Here is a 27709-nt window from a genome sequence, read left to right on the forward strand (position 1 = left end):
GTTTCTGTGTATATAATGTCTTCTGCAGTTTCCACAGTATGCATGCGATGAAGTGAGCTGTAGCTCACGAAAGCTTATGCTCAAATAAATTGGTTAGTCTCTAAGATGCCACAAGTCCTCCTTTTCTTTTTGCGAATACAGACTAACACGGCTGTTACTCTGAAACCTATTTTATGTAGTTTATAAGGTCACCTGCAAAGTATCTACTTCCCATTTAGAACAAAAACACTTTCTAGTGTAGGCACAGCTTTTTTACTGCTGTAGCTTAAAAAGAGCATTTTTACTGCTGTAGCTTATCATAGTTCCCCAAAGAAAACAAGCTATGCCAGCAAAAACATATTTTTCCCCAATATAATTGTGTCCAGACTCGGGCTTTTCCTGATATAAAAATGTCATAAAAAAACCTCAAATCCCTAAGTGACATTACTGTACTGGCAGAAGTTTCTAGTGTTGACCAGGCTTAAATTAAAAGTCATCTGGATATAACCCTGTAGGAGATCAGATTAGATGACCACAGTGGTTCCTTCTGGCCTGGGAATCTATGAAAGTGGAAATCTAAAAACATTCAGGGAAGCACCCATCAACAAAAGGGATCAGTGTCCCACCTATATAAATAAAGGGGATGTTGTATTAATTATGATGGAGTATATGGGCCCAACAAGTTAGAGGTATTAACATAACCTGTAACTGTTCCACAGTAAACAGTTCTAAACAAAGTTTGTTATATGAGACTTTAGCCAGATCAGTACCATGGAAAACACACTAGGAAATTTATACCAAATGTCAGAAATTTATTGATTGAAACACACAAAAAAGAAAAGAATTAAAAGAAGGCAAAAAAAATTGAAACTGAGTGATTATGCAAAACAAAGTTAGTCTTTTTAGAGAGGGAATATTGGTTCGAGTGCTGTGGACTGGGATGTAGGCAGTCTTGTCTAGTAGTCAGAGCAGGAGTCAGGTCTAGAGGCCTAGCAGGCACCCAGGTTGGGGAAACAAAGCCGAGGGTCAGCACCATGGTCAACTGCTAATTACCAAAGCCAGGAATCAAGTCAGAGTCAGGAATCGAAGCTGAGGGTCAGAGCCGAGGTCAGAAACCAAATGCTAGAGCTAGGGATCAAGTCAGAGACAGGACTAGTAAGTGATGGTGGAAGCGAGGTAAGGGCAGGAAATGGAGGAAAGGCAAGAATCAAGCATGGTGCATGAGCCCGGTGGGAACAGGAGTGAAAGCAGGGGTGAGGCAGAAGCCAGGAGCAGAGCGGGAATTGGAAACAGGGTTGGGTGCAGGAAACAGGGTCCCATGGAGCCGCAACAGGAAATCACCTTGTTGCTCAAACAACTTCTTGTACCACCGTCTGGCTTAAATAGCGTGGTTGGACCAATCGGTGGAGACTGGGCGCTCCTCCAATCAGCTTCTCAGCCCACCAGGTTTCAGCGAACATTGGAAACTTCAAGGCCTGGGACACCACAGTGAGTCTTATTCTATCAAACAGTCCTCCTTGATGAGGAAGAAAGTGGCTAGTTCTGTTTAATCCTGAGTCAGGAATGATAGTCACTTTCCTGCTTTTGACAAAACAGATGGACCTAGAAGGGAGAGAAGAGAGATAAGATGGGGAAATATGGCTTTTGTTGATGTTCTCAGGAAACAGGGGGCTAGTGGGTCATAAATAGGTGCTTTGGGCTGGCACATCACCCACAACAGCTGTTGCTGTGGACCTTGGCTTGCCTCCCCTGTCAGGGACATCTGATGTGGTCAGGTCCCTCTCCTTCACTCGTCCTTCTCAGGCTGAGCAGAGCTGCTTGGGCTGTCTCATCTCATTGTGCTCCAGCTGTGCCGCGCAGTTTTATTTAGGCTCAAGTGAAAAGCCAAGAGATTGGGGGATAGAAAGAGAGACAAAAGGGAGAGGAAGACAGAGCAGGATCTCTCATGTAGCAGACTAGAGTCCTTGCTGGTGCAGCGGTGATGGTCACATGTCCCTACTATGTGCCAACATCTGGGTATCATGATGAAAAATTTCATGGCAGTGACTGTAGCAGTGGTGGTGGTAGTCCTTCCCTGCCCTCCCAAAATTTGTTTTTAAGGGCCCCAAAAAGGGGTGATTGGCTGAAATAACTCCTCCCCTCATTATTTTGTCCAGCAATTAGGCCTAATTTCCAGTTCCACACTCCCCTTGTTTACTAAGCATGATTTTAACATAGTCCTTCAGTTTTATCAATAGGCCTTCTTGTTTAGATTAATGTAGTCTGTCTTTCTTTTGTACATTTTCCCACAAATAGATTATTATTATTATTATAGGTTACGGGAACATTTAATGACCTTTCAGTTGCTTTTCACAGGTAAGCTCACAGTTAGGATAAAGTTGTAGGTGCAATTATTACAAAAGGGAGCAAGAGGGGAAGGGTTAGTAGATTCAATAAAGCAGGGAGGGGGGCAACAAGCTATCTAGAACTAGCTAACCACAGTGAATGTGTCTTACCATGTGTCCGAAGGCAACTAAGGAAGAAATTTTGTCAACCTCTTCCAAGACTTAGTTCCACAAGCAAGTCTTTGACTGAGAAACTTGTGCTCTATGATCAACCAAAAAGAACACAGGGAATGAGAGCAGACCCAACACAGCCAAGGAGGGGTTTAGGGCAAAAGATGATCATTGAAGTATTTACGTCCTTGATTTGGATGGGCTTTATAAACAGACACATAGCATATTGGCAGGCAGGACACTGTGAGAAGGGTGGGCATAAGTGACCCTCAGTGCTAGACAAAAGGAGCCCCTGAGTAGCTGAATTCTGCTGGGATTGGAATCTCCAGGTCAGAAGCCTGGGAAGCCCAGTGAGGATAGGTTTACAGTAGGTTTAGACTGCATGCAGCAATAATAATTCCTCAAAACCGATTCAGGAGTTAGTCCTCAACACTTCATCTTTTTGAACTAAGGTAACAAATTTCTGCCTTTAAGAAGCACCTTGCTATGGAACTACCATTTAAAAATAGGATATGTTTGAGTTTGGATTTTAACACATACAGTTCTCTCTCATGTACCTAGACCAGCAGATGCACTGAAGAGTCTGTGTGTTTAATCATTTAGTATTGTTTGTATTGTATGCATTGACTAGTTTGTTGTGTTCAACAGGTACAAAAGGCCTTCCTACAATATTAGGTGGAATTAGAAGAGAAACTTCCTCTCCCTCGTTACACAAGTTAAGCTGGTAAGCACATGCAAAATTACCACAGAACTTAATATGACTTGGTGGTGGTCAAACAGGATCATGAGCTGGGAAACTTAGAACCAGTGAAGAAAGCTACTTACAAATCTCCATTGCTTTCATTGTTTTTCCTGAATATAGTTCACGCCTGCTTTTAAGATGTAGGCCTTCTCAAAAGGTGTCTGACAGCCACAGAGACTGCTGTCTTCTGTTTATCCACAAAGCTGGTACAGCATGGGCCATGGTAGCATGGGCTACTTTTTGAATAAGCTTCAGCCTGGATTTGGAGGGAAAGTATCTGCGAGTGAAAGGGTAGTTCATTCTCTATGTCCATCCTGTTTTGGCTTCTACTTAAATAACCAACAAGGGTGCCGATTATTTGTGCTACGTCTGTCCGGTGGTTGTTTTTGCAATGCCTGTTCACTAGGATCTGTACTAGGACCACCAACATATTTCATATACATTACTTGTTCACAGCTTTGAGCAGGCTAAAGCTTTCAACTCAACTGTTGAATTCACCTCTCCAAGGTAGTAGGACAGCTGCACTATGTAGTGGAAAAGGGAAGGGCTCTATGATGCTTTTAGTCTGTAAGGCTACGTCTACACTTAAAATGCTACAGTGGTCCAGCTGCAGCTGCACCACTATAGCTCTTGAGTGTGGACGAGTGGTTCTCAACTCACGGCTCGTGGGCCTCTTGCAGCCCAATCAGCACACAGCTGGGGCCCATGTGACATCCTCAGGGCCATACAGGTGGTATATATATTATGTGGATGCGGCCCATATACTGAATAGAGAGCTGCATATGCAGCCCACAATGGTAAATAGCCTGAGAACCACTGGTGTAGACACTTACTGCAGCAAAAAGGAGTTTTCCCATCCCCGTAATAAATCCATCTCCCCAAGAGGCGGTAGCTAGGTTAATGGAAGAATTGTTCTATCAACCTAGTGTTATCTACATGGGGACTGAGGTCATTTTAACTATGTCACTCAGGAGATGGGAGGGTGGATTTTTCACACCTGAGCAACGTTGCTGAGTCGATCTAATTTTCTAGTGTAGATCAGCCCTAATTTTAGATATGATGTTATGCTTTAACTATAAATTGGATGATACAGCTGATGTGGATTATAATCTTCTGCATATGAAAGGTGTTGGAAATTAAGGGGATATGCAAGTGGATTTGCAAATTTTAACTCACTGCTGTTTAAAATAGACAATACTTAAAGTTGATCATGCTTCACCTACTGAACGTTTTTTCCTTCCCCGTGCCTGCATCTATTTTTTTGCTGTTTTTAAGTTTGCTCATGAGTCTTGGTCCCTTGGCATTGATTTATAAATCAAAAAGCCTTAGATACTTAACAGGGTCTTTGCGATCAGACACAAGAAGAGAAATGTCAAATATTGGAACAGTCAGCCTTGATGGTGGAGCACAGGAATTTTAAACGCTGGTTTGATTAATCCTGGTTTCCCAGACTTGACATCTTTCATCTCAGTTCTTACCATGGAAGACAAGAATGTGTGTGTTAAAGTATTTAATGTATAAAACAAACCTAGTGTTCATTTACTACTTAATGCTTTGAGAGAGAAACTGGTCTGAGATTTTCATAGTTTAATCTCAAAGGCCTTTTTAAGGACATTTTCATTGTCTAGTCCATTGGAGACCTTCAGAGACTGACTTGATTGAGAGTAAGTCTATAAATCTTAGAGATAGCAAAAATATGTTTCTAGGCCTTTATTCCTTCCTACATACATGTGTGACTCTCAGTTCTAATAGTGTATTAAATACTCAAGTTGGAAAAACCTCCTGCTTGAATAGATTTTCAAAAGCAACTTCTTTGCAGCTACCATACATGATTAATTTGCAATTTGTGTTTTATATGTAGTGAAAGAAAAACATCTGATAACGTTGATCACTCAACTCATGAGAAATCTTTAGGAATTTCAGTGTCAATGCAGACAGAAACAAGCTGGATTTATGAACATATCTACAGAAAAACCGGTAAGAAATGGCTTTGCTAGTTCAAATATCTGATGCTTACTGTATAAGAGCCAACATGTATAGTAGTAATTGCACATTTATAATATTTTTTATATAAGGTGCCTAGTAACCAAGGATTTGTGTAATTCCTTATTTTACACAAGGGTAAACTTGACACAGAAGTCAAGTGCAAGGTTCTACAGCAAGTCAATGTCAGACTTGGGAACAGAACCCAGGAGAGCTCCTTGCTATAACTACTAGCTAGCACTTCTTCTAAATACAACTATTATTAAACACGTGACAGAATGTTTAGCTAGTAAGAAGAATATACAGCAGTCTGTGGGGGAATGCTCAACAGATGACAGACCTAGTTGTGTATCATATCCCTATGGAAGGTAACTTTCAAAGCCTCTAAATAGAGTTGAAAATATATGGCCTCTTTCCTTCTGCTGCTCAACTGAGTCATCCAAATTGGACCAAATGTCAGGGCTTGTCCACACTGGCAATTAACAGCACTGCAACTTTCTCATTCAGGGGTGTGAAAAAACACCCGCCGGAACACAGCAAGTTGCAGCGCTGTAAAGAACCAGTGTAAACAGTGCCCCAGCACTGGTAGCTACGCCCCCAGCGCTGGCAGCTACGCCCCTTGTTGAGATGGTTTTTTGGAGCCCTGGGAGAGCTCCCTCCCAGCGCTGCGACCACACAAGCCACGTTAACGTGGTGCTGCAGCAGTGCTTTAGCATTGCCAGTGTGGACTGGCCCTTAGAGAGGTGGATGACTGAGGTAATAATCTCACCAAATGAGGGTCAATCCATCCTCATCATCGTATCCGCTCATTAGACTCCACACCTGAGCATAGCCATTATATGAACATACCCTCATATCTCCATGTCTGTACTTTGACCCGTCAACCTTTTACCCCCAATCGGGGATATTGCAGATTATGTATTCCTTACGCCATCCGATCCTAAACCGAACTTCACACCCCTTGATAATCGGTACGTTATTCCCTGATTACCAGAAACTTCTACGCTTAAACTCTGTACCATTCACTTTTTTAAAATATCTTAATAAAATTTTTAAATCTGTTCTTTCACTGGACCAACTCCTGTTGGTGAGAGAGACAAGCTTTCGAGCCACACAGAGCTCTTTTTCATATCTGGGAAAAAGAAAAGGAGGACTTGTGGCACTAACGAGACTAACAAATTTATTTGAGCATAAGCTTTCGTGAGCTACAGCTCCCCACTCTGAACTCTAGGGTATAGATGTGGGGACCTGCATGAAAGACCCCCTAAGCTTATTCTTACCAGCTTAGGTTAAAAACTTCCTCAAGGTACAAACTTTGCCTTGTCCTTTAACCCTATGCTGCCACCACCAAGCGTGTTAAACAAAGAACAGGGAAAGAGCCCACTTGGAGACTACTTCCCCCCAAAATATCCCCCCAAGCCCTACACCCCCTTTCCTGGGGAAGGCTTGATACAAATCCTCACCAATTTGCATAGGTGAACACAGACCCAAACCCTTGGATCTTAAGAACAATGAAAAAGCAATGAGGGTCTTAAAAGAAGAATTTTAATTAAAGAAAAAGTAAAAGAATCACCTCTGTAAAGTCAGGATGGTAAATAGCTTACAGGGTAATCAGATTCAAAACATAGAGAATCCCTCTAGGCAAAACCTTAAAGTTACAAAAAGACACAAAAACAGGAATATACGTTCCATTCAGCACAGCTTATTTACCATTTACCAGCCATTTAAACAAAACGAAATCTGATGCGTTTTTAGCCAGATTACTTACTAACAAGTTCTAATACTCCATTCCTGTTCTGTTCCCTGCAAAAGCATCACACAGGCAGACAGACCCTTCATGCATCCAATGAAGTGAGCTGTAGCTCACGAAAGCTTATGCTCAAATAAATTTGTTAGTCTCCAAGGTGCCACAAGTACTCCTTTTCTTTTTGCGGATACAGACTAACATGGCTGCTACTCTGATATCTGGGAAAGGTACTCAGAGCATCACAGCTAAATGCAAGGTGGACAAGATTGTTTAGCATAAATAGTTAGCACATATTGTAAGGGACCACTCAAGATAGAGTAGCCCATTAACACTCTGCAGTCACAGGACAAAAAGAGGGGGTTAGTGAATTACAGATCTTTGTTCGGTCCGTGATTTTTAGTGTCTAGCAAAGTAATGAATTTAAGCTCCCAGGCTCATCTTTTGAAAGTATTGTGCAGGTTTCCATTGAGGATGAGGACTGATAGCGATCACTCTATATCCGACCTATGTGAAAAGTGTGATAGGGTGTTTTTATCTTTTATCATTTTCCTGTTTGAGTTCATTTGAGAACATAGGGATTGTCTGGTTTTACTCACGTCGTTATTGGAACATTTAATGCACTGGATGACAGTACACCAGATGCTGTGATATGTATGTGCAGGATCCATGGATCTTGAAAGGTATGTTGTGGGGAATGTTGATCAGTGGATATATGTCTGCAGGTTTTGCATCGTTGTTCTGGCAGGTCTGGTGCTGATTTGAGATGGTGTGTCCTGGTCTGTCAGGGGCTTGCTTCTGATGATAAGCTTGGAGAGGTGATGGATGGGGGGTTGTTTGAAGGCCAGAAGTCAGGGTTCAGGAAAGATTTCTTTCAGGATGGGGTCCCCATCAAATATGGGTTTGATAATATCCCATATGGGTTCCAATGTGGGGTGGTAGGTGATAACTAGGAGTGTGCGGTTGGAGCGGGTTTATGTATTGAAGCAGGTTCTCTTGAGGTATTTGGGTGGCCCATTCCATGATCCAATCTACTTCTCTGGTGGAGTGTCCTTGTTTGGTGAAGGTGATTTTGAGTGTGTTAAGGTGTATATCCCAGACTTTCTCCTCTGAGCATATTCTGTGGTATCTGAGTGTTTGGCTGTAGATCGATTTCTTGGTTTGTTTGGGATAATTACTGGATCTGTGAAGATAAGTGGGGTGATCCATGGGTTTCTTGTATATAGATATCTGTAGGGTTCCATTGTTGAAGCTGATTGTGGCATCCAGGAAGCTGATGCTGGTGTAGGAGTGTTCTAGAGAGAGTTTAATGGATGGGTAGTAATTGTTGAAGTTGTGATGAAAATCTATGAGGGAGTTCAAGCCATCTGTCCAGAGGATGAAAATATCATTGATGTATCTCAGGTATATCATTGGTTTTGTGGTACATTTGTCCAGAAATTCTTCCTCAAGGTGGCCAATGAAGAGGTTGATACATTGGGGAGCCATCCTAGTACCCACGGCTGTCCCCATGGTTTGGACAAAGTGTTTGTTGTTGAATGTAAAATTGTTAGGGGGGAGGATGAAATGGATGAGTTTGGCAATGTGTTTGGGGTGGATATCTGAGGGTTGTCTATTGTCTTGTAAATATTTGAGGCAGGCAGCTCTGCTGTTATTGTGAGGGATGTTGGTGTATAGGGAAGTGACATCCATGGTGGCGAGGACAGTGTTCTGAGGCAGGTGGTTAATGTTGCAGAATTTATAGAGAAAGTTGGTTGTGTCCTGAAGGAAACTGGCTCAAAAGCTTGTCTCTATATAAAAGATATTACCTACCCACCTTGTGTCTCTAATATCCTAGGACCAACAGAGCTACAACTACACTGCATCATCCAAATGTTATCTGGACAACCACTGTTGATTGGGGTATCGTGTGCAAAAGGGCTGCTCAATTAGACTTTAACGGATACTTATTTGTAAAATCCAATACAAACACTTCGCAAGAGGAAATACTGGAGACAAGACGGAGCACTGAATGTCGGGGGCTTTTAGTCTCACAGCACCACACCGCTATATTAAAGAGAGGCCCATCCACAGAGTAGCACTCAATGTATTTTGGTATCCCTCCCTGGTGTTTCCTCTCCTCCAGCTGTGCATTCCCTGCCGCTCTTTTCTTTGATGAGATCAAACACATTGTCAAAGCTTGGCTACTGCCTATGTTGACTGTGTATTTTAATTCTAGTTCAGAGAAAGACTGAAGAGCTCAAGAAAGACAGCATTCACATTGCTTCTGCTGATGAAAATGGTAAACTGATACCCAGAGGAGCTGCTTCTGCTTTCCGTCTTGGAGGGCTGCATTCTATTCTGCACACACCAGTACCTATCGGATAGTGACAAAGGGCAGGGAACTCAGAAAAGAGAAATAAAAATGGTTTGGGATTAGAAGGACTGGCAAGATTAAAAGAACTAGAAGTGTGGCTTCTCTGAGCCATAACTGGGGGATATGGCTTGTTGCAAGGTTGTGAAGGAAGTAAATAGTAAGGTGGAAGGTGAATTATGGCACACGGAAATATAACTGAGTAATGGGATTCATTGTGATTGGATATCAGGAAAAGCTTTTGGCCAACCATTTCTATTGGATTGGGAATAGCTGTCTGAGGGGAGTGGTGCAAACCCCTTCACTTGGGATATTTATGTGTGGACTAAATATAGGAAACAGTCTTGCATTGGCAGTGGACGGATTAGAAGACTTAATAGGAGTTTCCCCGTATCTAGCTTCCAGTCTCTTGCTTCTCAAGACAGCAGAGGTGGGAACTGCTTTAGACACTGTAGCCCTGATCCAACACTTCACTTAAATGCTTAACTTTAAGCAGTGAGCTGTCCTGTTGACTTCAATGGGACTATTCCTTGTTTAAAATTAAGCCCATGCTTTACTGCACATGCTTAAGTACAGTATGGGATCAGGGCCCATATGTCCCTTCCCACACCAAAGCGGGGAAGGGCTCCACACTGGTGGACAGCAACCCTACCAATGGTTTAGGAGCAGCGAGTTGATAAACTCCAAAGATGTTCCAGCTAGCTGGCGTGTGTTAAGGAAAGGGAAGGGGGAGAAGGGGTGTTGAAAAGCCAGGGAGGGAATTCCTCCCAAGATGCTAGGAAGAAATGCTCTCCTAGAACACAACGCCTTCCCTAATTAATTCTCATTGCTGCTATTCAGATATACATGCAGTGCTGTCACAAGACCTCAGCAGTTTAGGCATTTTGTGCGACATGGAGGTATGGTTCTCTGGTCCCTACAATTATACATTTTATTCTTAACAATTTTCCCTCTGAAAAAGAGATGACTCTACATTGAATTTGCTGTTTTCAAATTTAAGTTTAATGAAGACTTCATAAGACTGTTTGAGGAATCTCTGCGCACACTGTCCCATATTGGGCCACCAACTATTCTAGCATATAGGCCAGAATCATCAAGAGAAGACGTGGAGATACAGGTGATGTTTCTTTCTGCTACATGGTAATGTGTTTGTATTAACCCCCAAGAGCTGCAGGAGGGAAAAATGAAATCTCTGTAAGATGCTGCCATCTGTCAAACTCAACTTGCAAGGGTTTCATTAGCAGTGAGAAGTTGTCATTCACTAGGGCATTGAAATGTGTAATCCACATACCAAAATACATTAAGACTGTGCAAGCATCCCACACTATTTCATGCTGAGGATACATTTCTAGGGCAAAATCTAGTTCTTTCACTAAAACTGAGATATACAATCTTATTTTGGTTTATGTATAATGTTCTTGGTAGTACATAGTTCTGGTTAGCCCAAAGTGGTATGTGTTTATCTAATAGAGTCTATTAGAGTTTATCTAACACTGCTTCAGAAATGAGACAGTGGCCAAGCAATCTAAATATCATTCTGTAAGGCTGGGAGCCGGAAGCAGACAGTGTTCCACTGTCCAGAGCTGCCCTTGAAACACACCTGATCATTTATCTGAATTTGATCCAGGGTGCTGGGACTAAGAAACACCCTGTGAAATAAATAAATAAGCCACAGGGGAAGGAGGAAAAACAGTCTCTGAAAATACTTTTTGCCAGGAACCCAGGCAACAAAAAGTTTGCAGCACTGCCCAGGCTCCTCTGTCACCACTTTGCAGAAGCTAGACAGCTCTTCAAGATCCCTGATGAAATAAGTTGGATAACTTACAGTGTTTGGCAATCGCCTTAGAAAGTAAAAGTGAGCCAATAGTCTTCAAACTGTCATGCTAATCATCTCAGAAGCTTGGTTGTGCGTGCATAGACTGAAATAAAGGACTTTAAAACATGGCGTTTTTGAAGGTGCCTCCTTTTCCTAGAATAGGAGGATTATAGAAACATTACATCAACGTGCAAATCCTTGTTTTCCTCTCCGACCCCCCCCATTGTAGATAGAAGAGGAATCTCTTGCAACATGTGAGTACTGTGGCAGCTTGCTGAAATTATTTCCTTCCTATGAAGAGCTTGACCCAGCCTCTGAAGATTATGAATCAGTAAGCGATTGCAAAGAGTTAACAGAGCTTCTCCATGAATCACCCCCTACTGGAGTAACACCACTGCTTTGCTTTTCAGTTTTTCTGTTGTGAGCAAAATCAGGATCTCTATGAGTACATCATTACTGAAAAAAAGATTTATGAGAATGCTAGAAATGAGTCAATCTCCATTCACCCTCATGCAGCCCACGGCAGTGAAGTGGACAGGCAGAAAGCAAGGGAGAAAGAATATCAGAGGTACCATTTGCCGGTAAAATATAGTGAACTGTGCAGTTAGTTCTTTTTGGTAGCAACATTCTAACCTGGGGGAGACAATGCAGAGAAATTCAAAATATAGCAAATGGGATTAAAAAAAAGAATCTGCACCAAACAGGAGGAATATATGTCAGGAAAAGTCCACAGAGGACCTGGTCAGTATGTGTTAGCACATGCCCCACTTGAACTGTCTTCTCATTGATATTAGTGATATGACATTTTTGGCTTTAGTAATCTCCAGAAAGTAAGTGAAGCCAGACTCATAATCACAAACTGACAGCGTTAAGCCCCAAATGCCTAAGCCATATTTTTCAGTGAAAAGAACAGGAGTACTTATGGCACCTTAGAGACTAACAAATTTATTTGAGCATAAGCTTTTGTGGGCTACAGCCCACTTCATCAGATGCATAGAATGGAACATATAGTAAGAAGATATATATATACATACAGAGAACATGAAAAGGTGGAAGTAGCCATACCAACTGTAAGAGGCTAATTAATTAAGATGAGCTATTATCAGCAGGAGAAAAAAAATTTGTAGTGATAATCAAGGTGGCCCATTTAGACAGTTGACAAGAAGGTGTGAGGATACTTAACATGGGGAAATAAATTCAATATATGTAATGACCCAGCCACTCCCAGTCTCTGTTCAAACCCAAGTTAATGGTATCTAGTTTGCATATTAATTAAAGCTCAGCAGTTTCTCCTTGGAGTCTGTTTCTGAAGCTTTTCTGTTGCAAAATTGCCACCTTTAAGTCTTTTATTGAGTGACCAGAGAGGTTGAAGTGTTCTCCTACCGGTTTTTGAATGTTATGATTCCTGATCTCAGATTTGTGTCCATTTATTCTTTCAGTGAGACACTGATTTTGGATGCCTTTGGTTTTTGGGGTAACCAAACTGAGAGACACTTCGAACCCACTTGTCAAAGGTGCTGAATACTCGCGACATTGACATGAATTTGGGTTGTGAGTGCTCAGCACTTCTTAAAAGTTATATTTGGTATGCGTATGTAATGCATATATAGCAGGCCAGGTCCTTGGTATTAAGGTGGCACTCAAGATCAATGGCAACTACCCTGCAATCCCACATTATTACTACTTAGAGAAGTCTGTTTAGAGGGATGTATTAGATTGTTTTAGCAACAAGTGATACTTCTAGCAGTAGCAATACAGAAAAAAGCCCAAACCTTTCAGGTGTGCAAGACCGCAAGATAATGAGAAAACAGTAAAAGGTTTGTCTGTTCTCTCCAAACTCCATCTCTACCTACAGTAGCAACACTTTCCAGTACCATCAATCAAATGAATTGGTGACTTTATAGAAATCTCGCCTTCCTTAAAGAAAGAGAAAAGCAAAATAGGATGGAGCTACAGGGAGTGGTAGAAATAGGTTAATGCCAGTACTTAGCAGTACAAATTTTATTCTTAGGGCATGGCTACACTTGCAAATGTAGAGCGCTTTGAGTTAAACCAGCCCTCATAGAGAGCAGTAGGGAAAGTGCTGCAGTCTGTGCACACTGACAGCTACAAGCGCACTGGTGTGTCGACATTTGCGGCACTGGGAGCGGTGCATTGTGGACAGCTATCCCACAGAGGACCTCTTCCCATTCTGGCACTGTGGCTTATGCGGGGGCATTCTGGGTCCTATCCCAATGCCCCATGATGCATCGGTTTGCATCCCAGCAATCCCTCTGCTTCCATCCACAATTGGCGCCATGTTTCTACTTTTTTTGTACTGCATGCTCTGTCTTCCCTTTCAGTCTGTGGGAATGAAGCTCGAACTGCTGAGGAATATGCTGATGAGTCTCGCCAGCACATCACGTTTGGCAGTCAAGTTACTCCTTAAGATCCAAAGTGACAGTGAGGACTCTGACAATGATATCGATGAGAGTAATGCATAAGACACGAGATTGCTTGTGGCATTCACGGACATGCTAACTAGTGTGGAACGGCGCTTTTGGGCTCGGGAAACAAGCACTGAGTGGTGGGATCACATAGTCATGCAAGTCTGGGATGACAAGCAGTGGCTACAGAACTTTCGGATGAGAAAAGCCACTTTCATGGGACTGTGAGGAGCTCGCTCCCACCCTGCGGCACAAGGACACAAGATTGAGAGCTGCCCTGATGGTGGAGAAGCGGGTGGCTATTGCAGTCTGGAAGCTGGCAACTCCAGATAGCTACCGATCGGTCGCTAACAAGTTTGGAGTGGGGAAGTCGACCGTTGGAATCGTGTTGATGCAAGTTTGCAGGGCCATTAATTGCATCCTGCTCAGAAGAACCGTGACTCCAGGTAATGTGCATGACATTGTGGATGGCTTTGCACAAATGGGTTTCCCGAACTGCAGAGGGGCGATAGATGGGACACATATTCCAATTTTGGCACCAGCCCACCTAGCCTCCGAGTACGTTGATTGGAAGGGTTATTTCTCTATGGTTCTCTAGGCGCTTGTGGATCACAGGGGGCGTTTCATTGACATTAACGCAGGCTGGCCCGGAAAGGTGCATGACTCACACATCTTTCGGAACACAGGCCTGTTCAGAAAGCTGCAAGCTGGGACTTTCTTCCCAGACCAGAAGATCACCGTAGGGGAAGTCAAAATGCCCATTGTAATCCTCGGAGACCCTGCTTACCCTTTAATGCTGTGGCTCATGAAACCCTACACAGGGAGCCTTGACAGAAGCAAGGAGTGGTTAAACAACAGGCTGAGCCGGTGCAGAATGACTGTGGAGTGTGCTTTTGGCCATCTAAAGGGCCGCTGGTGCTCTCTGAATGGGAAGCTGGACCTGGCCGATAACAGCATCCACACAGTTATATCCGCGTGCTGTACCCTCCATAACATTTGTGAGGGGAAGGGTGAAAAATTCACTCAGGCATGGAACTCGGAGGTTCAACACCTGGAGGCTGAATTTGAACAGCCAAAGAGCAGGAGTATTAGAGGGGCCCATACAGGGCTGCAAGGATTAGGGATGCCTTGAGGGAGCAATTTGAGGCTGAAAGCCACCAGTAATGTCTGGTGCCCTGCACGGGAGTGAAGTGCAGTGGTTCCAATGTTAGTAGGCATCTGTGTTTGCTACGTATGATGCACTGACTTGCAGTGCCTGCTGTTTTCCTGGGCTAAGGTATATTATTGTTATGCAATAATAAAGAATGTTTTCGAAGCAAAAAAATCCATTTAATGAAAAGAAAATGCATTTATTGAAAAGAAACAACTGCTTGGGAAACAGTACAATCACAGGTTTGCATATGTCCTGTTATCATACTCAGCCTTCCTGTTGGGAGTGCTGTGCAATGAGTGCTGCTCTTCAGGATGGTTACACTGCATGGTGATGGGGGTTGAGCACAGCGGGTAAGTGTCGTAGTTTTCAGGGCTGGGTGGTGAAGCTACAGGTGTTGGAGGCAGCTGGTGGCGATAAGAACCTGGATGTTGAGGAAAGTGGTTTGGAGGTGACATGGTGGCACAAGGGAAAGAGTTTTGGGACGAGGGCTGCGGGGGCAGGTGCGGTGGTGCTCCGCCTGCATGGCTACGAGCACTTGGATCTAGTCCGCTTGGTGCTCCATGATGCTTATCAGCCGCTCTGTGCTTTGGTGCTGGCGATACACATTCTGCTGGCGGACCCTCCTTTCACTCTCCCGCCACTCCTGCACTTTTTGATTTTCATTAAGGGAGTGCTGCATGACTTCATGTAGCATGTCCTCTTTGCTTCTACGTGGGCTCTTCCTGATTCTTTGCAGCCTCTCGGCCGGTGATAACACGTATGGCTGAGATCTCGAGGTTGCATCTGTAAAGGCAAAATGCAACACTTAACAGAGGCAGCATTGTTCACACCAGACAGAGCAATGATTCCCCCGTACTTAAGGAGGGCAAGCACAGTCTACACAATTGCATAATTTGCCTGTCCCAAAGCGAGCGCACATAACCCCAGGGAGCTCCAAAATGGTGAATAAGCACAGGGTCAAGGGGGACTGATTGTTTCATAGCTGTACTGTCCTCTGGGTTTCTGTGCCTTGGGGAGAGCCAACAGCTGCAGGGTGCCCCTACACTGAACACTGTCCCCACATTTTCCACGGGAGTTCGTCCTGGAAGATATCTCGCTGCTGTGGGTGACCTGGGAAGCAAGGGAGGGTTTTCTACTGCAATGCGGCTTCCGCCCTGGCCCATATGCAGCTTGCCTGTATGCAGTAATGGTCTCCCCGCCCCTCATGGCACAGTGGCACGGACAAGTTAGCCTGACTGGGACAAGGACCACAGTGGCTCTCCCACGAAACCTGCGCAAGCGCATTGCCAAGTTCTGGCTGAGACCTTTGAAGAGATCACTGAGGCCGATTACTACGATGTGAGAGAGTACATCATCGCCCTATTCCGCATCTAGGCATGTATGCAGCCCTAACCCTCCTCGCCCCAAGAGCCTGCACCAAATAACTTCCTTCCCAAAATAAAAGCCACTTACCTCTGGTGTTTGTCCTTCCCCAAGCACCGTGACTGCCATGACTGGTTACCTTCCTCCTGTCTGCATGCATCTAGGGATGCTGGAGTGTCTTCCTCCTCCTCAGCACCCTCACTCCTGCTTTGCTCCTCCTCCTCCTGCCTTGTTTAACTGGGCTCTGAAGTGTCCATGGTGGTCCCCAGAGTGGAGGTGGGGTCACCCCTAAGTATCGTGTCCAGCTCCTTGTAGAAACAGCAGGTCGTGGACGCAGCATCAGAGCGGCTGTTTGCCTCGCAGGCTTTGCGGTAGGCATTCTGCAGCTCCTTCACTTTAATCCTGCACTGCAGTGTGTCCCGGTCATGGCCCCTTTCCATGATGTCCCTTGATATCTGCCCAAAGGTATCGTAATTCCTACAGCTGGAGCGCAGCTGGGACTGGACAGCTTCCTCCCCCCAAACACTGATGAGATCCAGCAACTCGCCATTGCTCCATACTGGGGCTCGCCTGGCGCGTGGAGGCATGGTCACCTGGAAAGATTCGCTGAGAGCACTGCACACCTGGCTGAGCAAACAGGAAGGGGATTTTCAAAATTCCCAGAGAATTTAAAGGGCGGGTCTGACGGCTGGTCACCTGAGGGCAGGGCAGTAGAGTTCAAAGTGATGACCAGAGTGGCTAGAACAGGCATTGTGGGACACTTCTGCAGGCCGATCAGAGCGCACGAACAGACCAGGGCATCCACACTGGTGCCACGGCACTCCAGCAGAGGTGCATCAAACATTATTCCACTCGCTAGGGTGGAGTACCAGGAGCGTTCTAGCCACGCAGCGCTCTACGTGCCTTGCCAGTGCGGCTGTGTCGTGAGTTAGAGCGCACTGGGTTGATTTAATGCGCTCTAACTTGCAAGTGTAGCTATGCCCTTGGAGAAGGCATTGGTAGAGCCTTTTTCCTGTCCAAGCTGAAGGCTAATAACCAGATAAATGAATTCTAGCCCTCTGCACAACTAATGAGTTATAAAAAGAGATTAGCTGGATAGTGGTATCCCCACGGCAGTATGGGCTGGTCACCCATTTTACTGCTCATCTTACTGTGCATGTCCAGTTTCTTGGCCCTTAAAAGGAAGCCAAAAGCCCGTGCAAATATCTGCGCCTACTCCATAAACTTAAAGAACAAAAATAAAGTGGCAGGGGAAATGTTAAGAACATTTCTGTCCCTGAACACTCAGTTACAGTAGGAGTTCCATGCACTCCTGTAATGTAAGTATGCTGCACTATGTACCAAATTTAAAATTAAGACAAATACATTATAAACTTAGATAAAGAGAATAACCTCACAATAGCATTAAATAGCAGCCCCCCAATTATGTGTTTTGTTTCTTCCTAATCCATTCTTGCCACGGCTTGCCCAGCATTGGCTATTAGGACAGATTCTCGAGCAGACTTTAGAAGTATGTTTAGCCAGCGTAACATACCTGAAGCTGTGCTGGATACAAAACTGCAAGAGAGAGGCCATTATTTTCTGTATTAAGAAATCTGCATAGTCTGGATAAATTCCAGTCATTCCATCTTGAAATCCAGTATTCCCACTGCCCTAGCTGTTTCAAAAGATGTTGCACATTCAAAGGCTGGGTCAGCTTGTCAAGATAACTGATGGCAGGGTAGGAGTCTTCACCGTGAAATAAAATCTGGCACACAGTCTGTTAATTTAGGTCTCATGAGACTTCACAGCCATTCAGTGCAAAATAAAACCAGATCTTCTGACTCAATCTTTTATTGGATCTCAGCCATTCTGAGCTTAGGAATTCTTTCTTTGTTTTCCAGCTCAGAGTTACTGGCAGAATTTTTGTTATTTTATCACCACAGTGAGTATCATCATAAGCAAGAGAGGAAATTTCCAACTCTGCCACCATAACTCCATATTCTGTACTTTCTCTTATGTTCTGTCAGAATATCAGTTACAGAATATCAATTACAGAATCTTGCAAGATGTCAAATCTCTTCTATATAAGATGCATATTTACTAATGAGCTAAAAACTGTAATGTATGCAGAGTTGGTCAAACAATCAAGTAACAGTCAAATTTTACATCATACAGTAATCTATACATGGGCCCAATTCTCCTTTTGTGCACAGATTTCATAGTGGCATCATTCTACTGGAGCCAATGGAGTTACTTGCAGTTGCATAAGTAAGAGGAGAATCAGGCCCAAATAGCCATCAAACAGCAGCTAACTTGCATTACTGTTGCAAGGACATCTGAATTGTACTTGTACCTTTCAAAGCAAGATGTTTGGAATTTATGTCCTGTATGTTTTTGCTTTATAGGCAACAGGAAAGACAAATAGCAAAACAATTTGCCTTCATGGCTGCAGAGCAGGCCAGCTTTGTTGAATGTGAGTTGGATTTTTTTTATTGTTACGAACTTCAACTGAAAATTTGTGCCAGAGTTGGAACGGGTTTTCTCACGGAATGTGGATTTCAGTGCCTCCTCTCAAATTTATTATCAAGTGTGCCATGCCTTTTACGTTAAGGTGGCTCCTAGCATGAAAAAAGAAATAGGCACAGTTGTGTTACACCAGGTGGGTTCTCTCATTCAGACATCAAAGGCTTATGCTTGAACTGTTTGCTTTAATATACAATTTTACACACACACAAGCTACCTTAATAGAACATGAAGGTTGCAAAGTCAAGCCCTGAAAAGTTAGGAAATGCCAGAATTAAGGTTGCCTGTGCAATCTTCATTTGGCCCCTTTGCACGTATGCATGATGACAGTCTGTAATTACGTGAGCACATACTGGTTCTTCCACAGGACCATGCTTCATTCAGTGCACAGGATGGGTGGTGCTCAGTTTATGAGAAGCTATTCAAACATTTTGTTTTATCTTCATTGTTCAATGTGTGGTCCTGGGCCCTTTTTGCTGCACATTATTCAAAGCCTCTCCTGAAGAGAGAATTACTAATTTCTTAATGGGCTCATCACTGCAGTGTCTAAGTGCTTCACAAATATTAACTTATCTTCACAAAACCCCTGTGACATGAGGGTTGGTATTATCCCCATTTTACAGATGGGGAACTGAGGCACAGAGATTAAGGTAAAAAGTATATACTTATTTGGGTCATGGTTTTTCAGTGTATTTATTATGTAGCACTTTATGTATTCAAGCACAACTCCCATTGACTTCAGTTGCAGTTGTGAGTGCTCAGCACCTCTGCAAATTGAGCCCCATGGTCTCAGGGTGAAAGGAAGAACACACAATTAGTGACCAACTGTGAAAAGTTTGATTTAAGTGACTTGCCCAGGATCACCTAGGAATGCTGTGGCAGAGGCAGGAATAGAATCCAGTTCTCCAGGACCACATTCAACTGCCTTAATCATGAGACCATCCTTCCTCTTCCTGCAATCCCCAACCTCGTTCACTAAACAGCTTCCAATTTCGGGGCATGGGGAGGAGAGAAGAAGTAGGGGTCCTACAAAGAACAGTCTCCTTCACTGCATAACCCTGATTTATCCTCAAAGCAGGTCTAGCCTGTGCACTGAATGAGACAGGGGTCCTGTGGGGAAAAAAACATGTGATCATGTAATTAAAGACTGTATCATAATACATATACACAAGGGGGGCAAATTAACCTTCATTCTGGCATTTCCTAACTTTGTAGTGCTTGACTTTGCAATCTTAATAATAATCTTTTAATGTAGGTTGTGTGTAATGTCCTAGGTTTTGAAAAAAGCAAACTGAAAAAAATTCCATCATGTGGCATCATATTGTCACCCATATGGGTCATCAGCAGGGTTAGAACCTTTGGATTCACTGCACAGACCTCTGTCACTTGAGCTGAGTAACTGATAGTATTGAGGTTTGTCATCCTCTATGCAAACCAGCACAGAAGCATATAGGATATGCCCATTACCAGTGGGTTTCACAGAAATTCATTGATAGAGGAATGGTGAGATTCAGGAATCCTGAGTTTCATTCTGGGCTCTGGAAGTGACTGTGTACCAGTGTGCACAGACCCTTCTGCCCTCTGCCTCTGTCTTCTCTTGCCCACCACTGACTCCTTGTCCCAATCCCGTTCTGCTTTCCTACCCAGTCCTAGTCTCCATTCCTCTGCTCCATCATCCGAGTTTGTCTTCTTGCCCAGCCAGTCCTTTCTAATCTGTATCTCCCCTTGAATGATAATTGGGAATCATTTAAGAACACCTTACTAGGTGCCCAAAATCCTACAATTGAGGAAGAAGACCGTGCTGGTAAAAAAAACTGACCTGGTTTAGAGGAGAAGTAAAGACAGCTATGAAAAAATTATGTATAACAAAGAAAGGGAAATAGATAGGAATGAAATAAATCAGAAGTTAGGAATTGTAGAATATTGATAAGGGAAGCAAACAGACACAAGGAGAAATCTGTGGCCAGAAGAGTACAGTTAAGGACAATAAGAATGAGTTTTTAAAATGTTAGGAACAAAAAGAATCCTGACAATGGTATTGGTCCATTACTAGATGGAAATGGAAGAATTATCAATAATAATGCAGAAAAGGCAGAAGTATTCAATAAATATTTTTGTTCTGTACTTCGGGAAAAAAAATGATTTAATCACATCCGGTGATAACACTCTTTCCATTCCATTTGTATCTCTGGAGCATGTTACACAGAAGCTACTAAAGTTAGGTCCAGATAGCCAGCTCTTTTGAAATTCCTGGATGCAAGTTGAGAGCTCACTGGATTATTAATAATGCTTTTCAATAAGTGTTGGAGCACTGGGGAAGTTCCAGAAGACTGGAAGAAAGCTAATGTGCCATTTTTGAAAAGGGTAAACAGGATGACCTGGGAATTATAGGCCTGTCAACATTGATCCTGGGCAAGATAATGGAGCCACTAATAATTAAAAGAGGGTGGGTAATGTAGTAAACGCAAATCAACATGCATTTATGGAAAATAAATCCTGTCAGACTAACTTGATATCTGTTTTTGTTGAGATTACAAGTTTGATTGATAAAGGGAATAGCATTGATGTAATATACTTAGACTTCTGTAAGGCATTTGACTTGGTATTGAATGATATTTTGATTTAAAACTAGAATGATATAAAATTAACACAGCACATAGTAAATAGATTAAAGACTGGCTAACGGTTAGGTCTCAAAATGTAATTGTAAATGGTGAATTGTCATTGAGCGAGTGTGTTTCTAGTGTGGTGCCGCAGGGATCTGTTCTGGGCCCTACACTATTTAACATTTTTTATCAATGTTCTGGAAGAAAACATAAAATCATCACTGAGAGCTTGCAGAAGACACAGAAATTGGGGGAGTAGTAAATAAAGAAGAGAACAGCTCGGAGAAGGGAGCATGCCCAGTGAGGACAGAATTTTCAGAGATTTTAGCTGTTAAGCTTTAGCAAGTCTCTAAAGAGACTGTGTGAATTTTTCAAATGCTTATAACTTGGGCAGATTTCCACAGGGATGGCAAAATGCACATCCTTGACACAAAGGCCATCCCTCTGCCAACTTTCAAGTCCCTGCTGCAAAGCGGGTAGGTGACAGAGCGTTTCAGAGAAAAGGTCTCAAGAATTTAACAACTTAGTTTTTCATAGCCACCTTCTCTGAAATCGCTAATCTGTTTTGGCTGAAATATTCCAAAAAATTTTCAAGCCGTGGCAGACACCCACCATGGAAAATTTCTGCTCCAAAAAGTTGAAGTTTGCAAGTTATAAGCAACTGAAAACAGGGTCTTCTAATGGGAAATGTTGGGCAAACTTAATAATACATGGTGCTACTATTGCTCCACCTATAAATATGTAACTCTTTTCTTTTCTCTATAGATTCAAAGCAACTCAAAACCATTTCCTACCAGCTCTCCCATGAGCCACCCTCCCCTGGAGGTTGGACTCTCATGCCTTATGAGACACTTGAAAGAGTAGAGAAAGAGGGAATTAACTACAGTACTACTTGCTGTGACTTTACCATTGCGGGTGGAAAGGTAACAGCTCCTGTACTTTCTCTGTGATAGATCCCCACTCTTGGGTCTGACCCTTCCAGGGTGACATTCATCTCTGTGCACAAGGCCATGCACCACTTAAGAAGGGCCTTAGTGGGACTTAAATGATGTGTAGGACTTTCACTGCCTCTGGTCATTGGGGTGAGTTTCACCCCCCAGTGTGCAATAGGCCAGCAACTCACAACACCGAGGAGTTTAGAGAGCTGGTCTCTCCACCCTCCACCATATTCTGACCCACAGTTCTGTGTCAGTTGCTTTATCAGAGGTCATGGCCAGCAAAGGAGCTTCATCCATTTGCTGCTTTGCCTGCAGCCATTGAGACACTTTTAGCAACGTAAGCTTATAGTGTTTCTTGACAGTCAGAGTCTTGCTAATTTCCTTTTCTTTTTGCCTTTACCTGGTAGTCCTCTCCATTTTAGCTTATGCCTGAAATGGGAATACAGTGAAGTCCTTTTGTTGAGGAACAAAATGAGCTGTAACACGTAGCAGGGGAGTATGATCTAGTAATGAAAGCACTAGACAAGCGGTTCATGAGATCAGTGTTCTAATCCTAGCCCTTCAAACCTCTCTGTGCCTGTCTAAAGTAATTGTATGACCACCATGACCACAGTCATCTTGTAGACTTAGAAGATGTCTATACTAGCGAACTTACAGTCGCACAGCTGTACCGAAGCAGCTGTGTCGCTGTAGGATTGCTTGTGTAGCCACTCTACACCAATGGGAGAGAGCTCTCCTGTCAACATAATAAAATCACCTCCATGAGCGCTGTACGTCTGTTGGTGTAACTTATGTCACTCAGGGGTATTTTTTTCTATACTCCTGAGCAACATCAGTTATAAAGACAAAAGTGGAAGTGTAGCCATGGCCTTAGACTGTAAGGGTCTTCAGGGCACAGATCCAAGTAACAGGTGGAGGGTGAGTGAGAGGGAAAAAAAAAAATCATCATCAAATGTTTTAACTCCAAGCTAGGAGCCAGGCTTTGCTGCAGTGGGTGTAATAAGGCACTAAGCTCTTAACAAGATAAACACATGAACAACTGGGAAATTGTGCCATTCATAGTGAGGTTGATGTGAAGATCCAACTCATCATTTTTTTTCCTTCTTTTTAATATGTAGCTCGTGAAGCAACAGTTCTTGGAAAAATCCTACAAACAAGGAGGAAAGTTCCTTACCATATTCCCAGACGGCACAGCACAATTATTGTATCCTTCACAAGGCTCATTTACCTGAGCAGTCGAGAAATTTAATCACATTTTAAAAGATTAGTTCCTTTTTACCTCAGAATAACTTGATGTCTCACTCGCTTTTGCTATCGCCACCCAAACAAAATGATTTAGATTTTCAAGACCAACTAGTGACTCCTTAAATGGCCCCTGATTTTCAGGAAGGACTGAACATCTGCCCTGTGAAAGTCAGATCCCTTCCTAATGTCTCAAGTTAGGCACCCAAAAATTACTGCTTATGTGACAATTTAGGCTTTAAATCTTAACTAGTATTGTATGATGATAAAGGCATGTTCTACAAACGACGCCAGTCTCAATCTGAGAAGGCTGTTTCTGATTACCGGAATAACTTCTCTTTTCGCCAAGGAACTCCAGCTGCTCTAGAAGTACTAAGTGTAACTGCTGTGATCGGTTCAAGAATTGAACACCATGCGTTCTTGACTGAGCAGTGCCTGGTAATATTTCATGACAAGAGGATGTCTGTTTGGAGAACTAGACTGGATTTCTATGCAAGAGGGTGGCAGGGCAACACAATAATAGGAGCCGCTCATTTGCCCCCGCCCCTGCAGTAACAGAAGGCATGGAAATACTAATTTAGAATCAGTGGGGGATGGGGAAGCAAAGCTTCCCCAAACCTGGGAATGGCAAAGGACAAAACCTACCCTGAAGTCTTAGCTGTCACTGGGTTGATTGCTACAGAGATATCAAGAACAGACACAGTAAGCTCCTAATCCTTAATGATAGTGGGGTTACTGCCACACTGTAATGAAACTGGCTTGCATCAGGGCATACTCTATTTTAAAGCATATGCATTCAAAACAGAACAGAGCTTGGTTCGAAATAACAATACCTTTAATACCCTTAAGTATCCTAGAGCACTTTGCAAAGCCACAAGCTGGACGCTGGTCGTGCCGCACTGAGGCTCCCAGTGCGCGCCCTGCAGCATGTCACACAGAGGCTCAGCGATTAGAACCTTTGTACTGTACTGACGGTTGGCCAGGGCACCAGGTAGATCTGCCACTCTCTTGGAAAGAGCACTGGGAGATCATTTACCTGCAGCTGGAGCTTCGGTCTAACAACCTCAAATGGAGTTGCACCTCTCACAGTGAAACAGCCTGCCCCGCCCGCGTAGCACTGGAGTGTCAATCATTTGGAGCAATATGTGGCCAAGTTCACCCACAAGCTTCTTCAGGAGACGCAAGCACTTTATAACCTGAGCTATGCTGATATACCCCCACCCATGGGTGTCCATTCTTTAAAATGACTTTCAAATGGTAGATCTAAGATTAACCTTTTGGAGAAGTGTCCTATGTTTAAGAAGGAGCATGTAAAAGATACTAGAGACAGTTACAAGCCATGAATTTACAAGACATCAAGACCTGTTTAAACCCAACAGAAATAGAACATCTCCAAGTGACTGTCTAGTCCTGAAACTAGCTTTGCCATTGTCCATTGTTACCTCTAAGATCCTCTTGTTGTTTTTCCTTTGCAGTAACATTTTTCTGACTCAGTGACACACCAGAGAGGATTTATTAAAATACTGCTCCCAAAGTGAACATGGGTTTGAGATAACTTCCCTGCCTTTGCTACCACCCCCACGCCTACTCAGTTCCAGGGATAGAGCTATTAATTAATATTGTCAAATGACAAGATGCCATAAATGTGTATGATGCATGTTAAATCAAGTCTACCAGAGATAGCTTATCCCTGGGCTCATAAAGATACTCCTAAAGAGCAAGTGTTTTCAGATTGCACCAAGTGTTTGGGGTTGTTGTTGTTGTTGTTTTTTTGGGGGGGGTGGGGTTGGTTTTTATTTGCATGATTATTTCTATGGGGAGGATACATCCTGACCCAGATTTCCTTACAGGGTTTCACTGCTTCCATTACAATTACACAAGTTGATTCAGTATACCCAGAACATTTTTCCAGATGTGTCCATAAGCACTGACTTTTATTTTCCTCTGGAGGTGCTCCAGCCCCTCTCTGCCCTGCCCCATCCCCCGGGACCTTGCCCTCGCTCTGCCTCTTCCCACCCCTGCTCCACCCCCTCCCCGAGGCCCTGCCCACCTGCCACTTGCTGCTCTCCACCCTCCCCCAAACCCCTGCCTCAGCAGCCAATCAGCTGTTTGGCGGTGCTGCTGAACAGCTGTGGCAGGTGGGTGCTGAGCACCCACTATTTTATTCCCATGGGTGCTCCAGTCCCAGAGTCGGTGCCCATGTATGTGTTTTTAGTGTATATTTGTTAAATGGCATTACCTGCCTCTTTGGTTACTGTTGTAAGGAATCATTTCTGTTTAAATGAGGGAACATGTTAATAGAGTCCTCCATCCCTCACCACTCCTTGCTGGTTGCATACAGACCACCTGTACACAGGACTCCTCACAGGCTACAGCGAGACATTTTTCTGGAAACCTGTAAGCAATTGCTCTTACCACCATTCATCCTCTGACATCAAGACACATTGTTGCAAGGGACTTGGCCTCTAACACCCCCTGGTGGCCATTTCCTTGGCCCAAAAATGGCCTCTCTCTGTCAGAGTCTTCTTCCTAACCTGGTCGTATCCCCAGGTTAAAAGCCACTTAAAAGTTCAGTCCTCTCCCAACTATAATTCCACATAAATATTGAAACTAATAATTATTTTGCCCAGTTGGGTTGCACTGGAGTTCTCTCTTCTTGGCCACTAAGCCCAGGTCCTGAAAAGCATCTCCCAGGCTGGCTTCCGCCCAGTAAGTTTTCCCTCCACTCCTTCCCTTCCCTAGGAAGTGTGGTAGCTTCCCCCAAGGATAGCCCTGCTTCAACAGGCCCTGTCTCAGGACTGCCCCCACAGGAGCCTTACCTTTTCCTTGGGGATCTCTTGCAACCTAACTCCCCCAGGGCCTTCCCCGAAAGAAAACACCTCTCCTAGGTCTCCCTCTGTTGAGCTGACAGTTCTGTGTAAGCAGTTGTCTCTCACCCCCTTACAGCTGGGGTCAGTCGTTATAATTAAGTCATCATCATACTCAGCTGGGGGATAGCTGCCAGGACCCAGGCAAGGCTGAGCCCAGCTTACCTTAAAAGGCCAGCCTGAGACAGAGCCCTTTGGTTAAAATGTTGGCAGCTCAGTCTCACAGGCTTTAAACAATATTCTAGCTGATGTGATAACTTTTGTATTATAAAACACTTATCAAAACTATTGAATGCTTGATAAAAGGGCAGTTCTACTCGCCAAACAATGAGGCTTTGAACACCTTATCTGAGCACAGCTATCCATCTGGCAATCTGGCCATTATCATTGTGCAAAAGCGGAGAGGTTATATTTGTATAGTACAGGAAGACAAACCAAAAAATGCAGACATCCAAGCAGTGTTTGAGTCCAGTGGCAAAGGTACTTGCTATCATCCAAACGGAACTGTATGGTATGTCCATGTAAATCACATCACCCTGGTTGTCTGGTTAGCATGTGCTGACACAGCTATAGCTCAGCAGGGTTATTTTCCCCCTTTGTTTAAAAATGAGCATTTTAATAGCACCTTTTAAATAAATTCAAATGCCAAGCTATAGCATAGGTTGGGTGCTTTCCAACTTGAAGTTTTATTTATGTTCCGAGGCCATGATCATGCAGCCCAGTAATGTTGTGCATAAGCAAGCCCATTGAGGTGAATGGAACCACTCTTATGCTTAAAGTTAAGCACATATGAAATGTTTGCAGGATCAGGGCCCATTGTTGTAAAACATACAAAGCCAACCTAAATCACAGGTGAAGACTTAAGATGAAAACTGTAAATCCCTCTGAACTAGACGTGTAACAACCCCTGAAATGTACAGTATTTGCAGAGCTGCATTTTGTGCACCGGGGACTCTTCCCTGGGAGCTGAGAAGCCTTGGAGGGGGATGATGTGTGGGGGAAACTGTTAACACCAATTCCACTTTTTACTCCCCACCCACACAAGCAATAAATTTGCCTAAAATACCATACAGCAAAGTCAGTAACTGTAAAGCCCTGGAAACTGTGCAGTGAATTAAAGAGAAGAGAAAACAGTGGGGTGAAAGCCTCTCCTTTTTCTACTTCTGGGTATTTGGGTTTCAACTCTGCAAGGGACCAAAACCCCCGTGAGCAACTTTTGACTTGAATAGGAGTTGAGCATCTCTTAGGGTATGTCTACACTATGGAATAAGGTCGAATTTATAGAAGTCAGTTTTTTAGAAATCGGTTTTATATATTCAAGTGTGTGTGTCCCCACAGAAAATGCTCTAAGTGCATTACTCGGCAGAGTGCTTCCACAGTACCGAGGCAAGCGTCGACTTCTGGAGTGTTGCACTGTGGGTAGCTATCCCACAGTTCCCGCAGTCTCCGGAAATGAGATTCAAAAGTTCGCGGTTCTTTTCCTGTCTACCTGGCCAGT

General features: G+C 43.5%; 1 protein-coding gene across 2 annotated transcripts in view; it reads left to right on the forward strand.

Annotated features, from left to right (window-relative positions):
- The window catches only part of ERICH6 (glutamate rich 6), a gene marked incomplete at its 3' end in the record, with an annotated part of 41858 nt that overhangs the window by 11967 nt on the left and 2182 nt on the right, over positions 1–27709 (forward strand). For both annotated transcript variants that reach the window (XM_084639750.1, XM_084639751.1), the window contains exons 6-16: positions 3123–3198; positions 5078–5193; positions 9162–9224; positions 10137–10195; positions 10297–10413; positions 11342–11443; positions 11523–11680; positions 18441–18508; positions 21930–22087; positions 23221–23306; positions 26570–26722. In XM_084639750.1, coding sequence (XP_084495876.1) covers positions 3123–3198; positions 5078–5193; positions 9162–9224; positions 10137–10195; positions 10297–10413; positions 11342–11443; positions 11523–11680; positions 18441–18508; positions 21930–22087; positions 23221–23306; positions 26570–26722 — 1156 coding nt within the window. The remainder of the gene's footprint in view (positions 1–3122; positions 3199–5077; positions 5194–9161; positions 9225–10136; positions 10196–10296; positions 10414–11341; positions 11444–11522; positions 11681–18440; positions 18509–21929; positions 22088–23220; positions 23307–26569; positions 26723–27709) is intronic.

The sequence above is a fragment of the Lepidochelys olivacea genome (assembly GCF_965140295.1).
Source record: "Lepidochelys olivacea isolate rLepOli2 genome assembly, chromosome: 9".
Classification (NCBI taxonomy): Eukaryota; Metazoa; Chordata; order Testudines; family Cheloniidae; genus Lepidochelys; species Lepidochelys olivacea.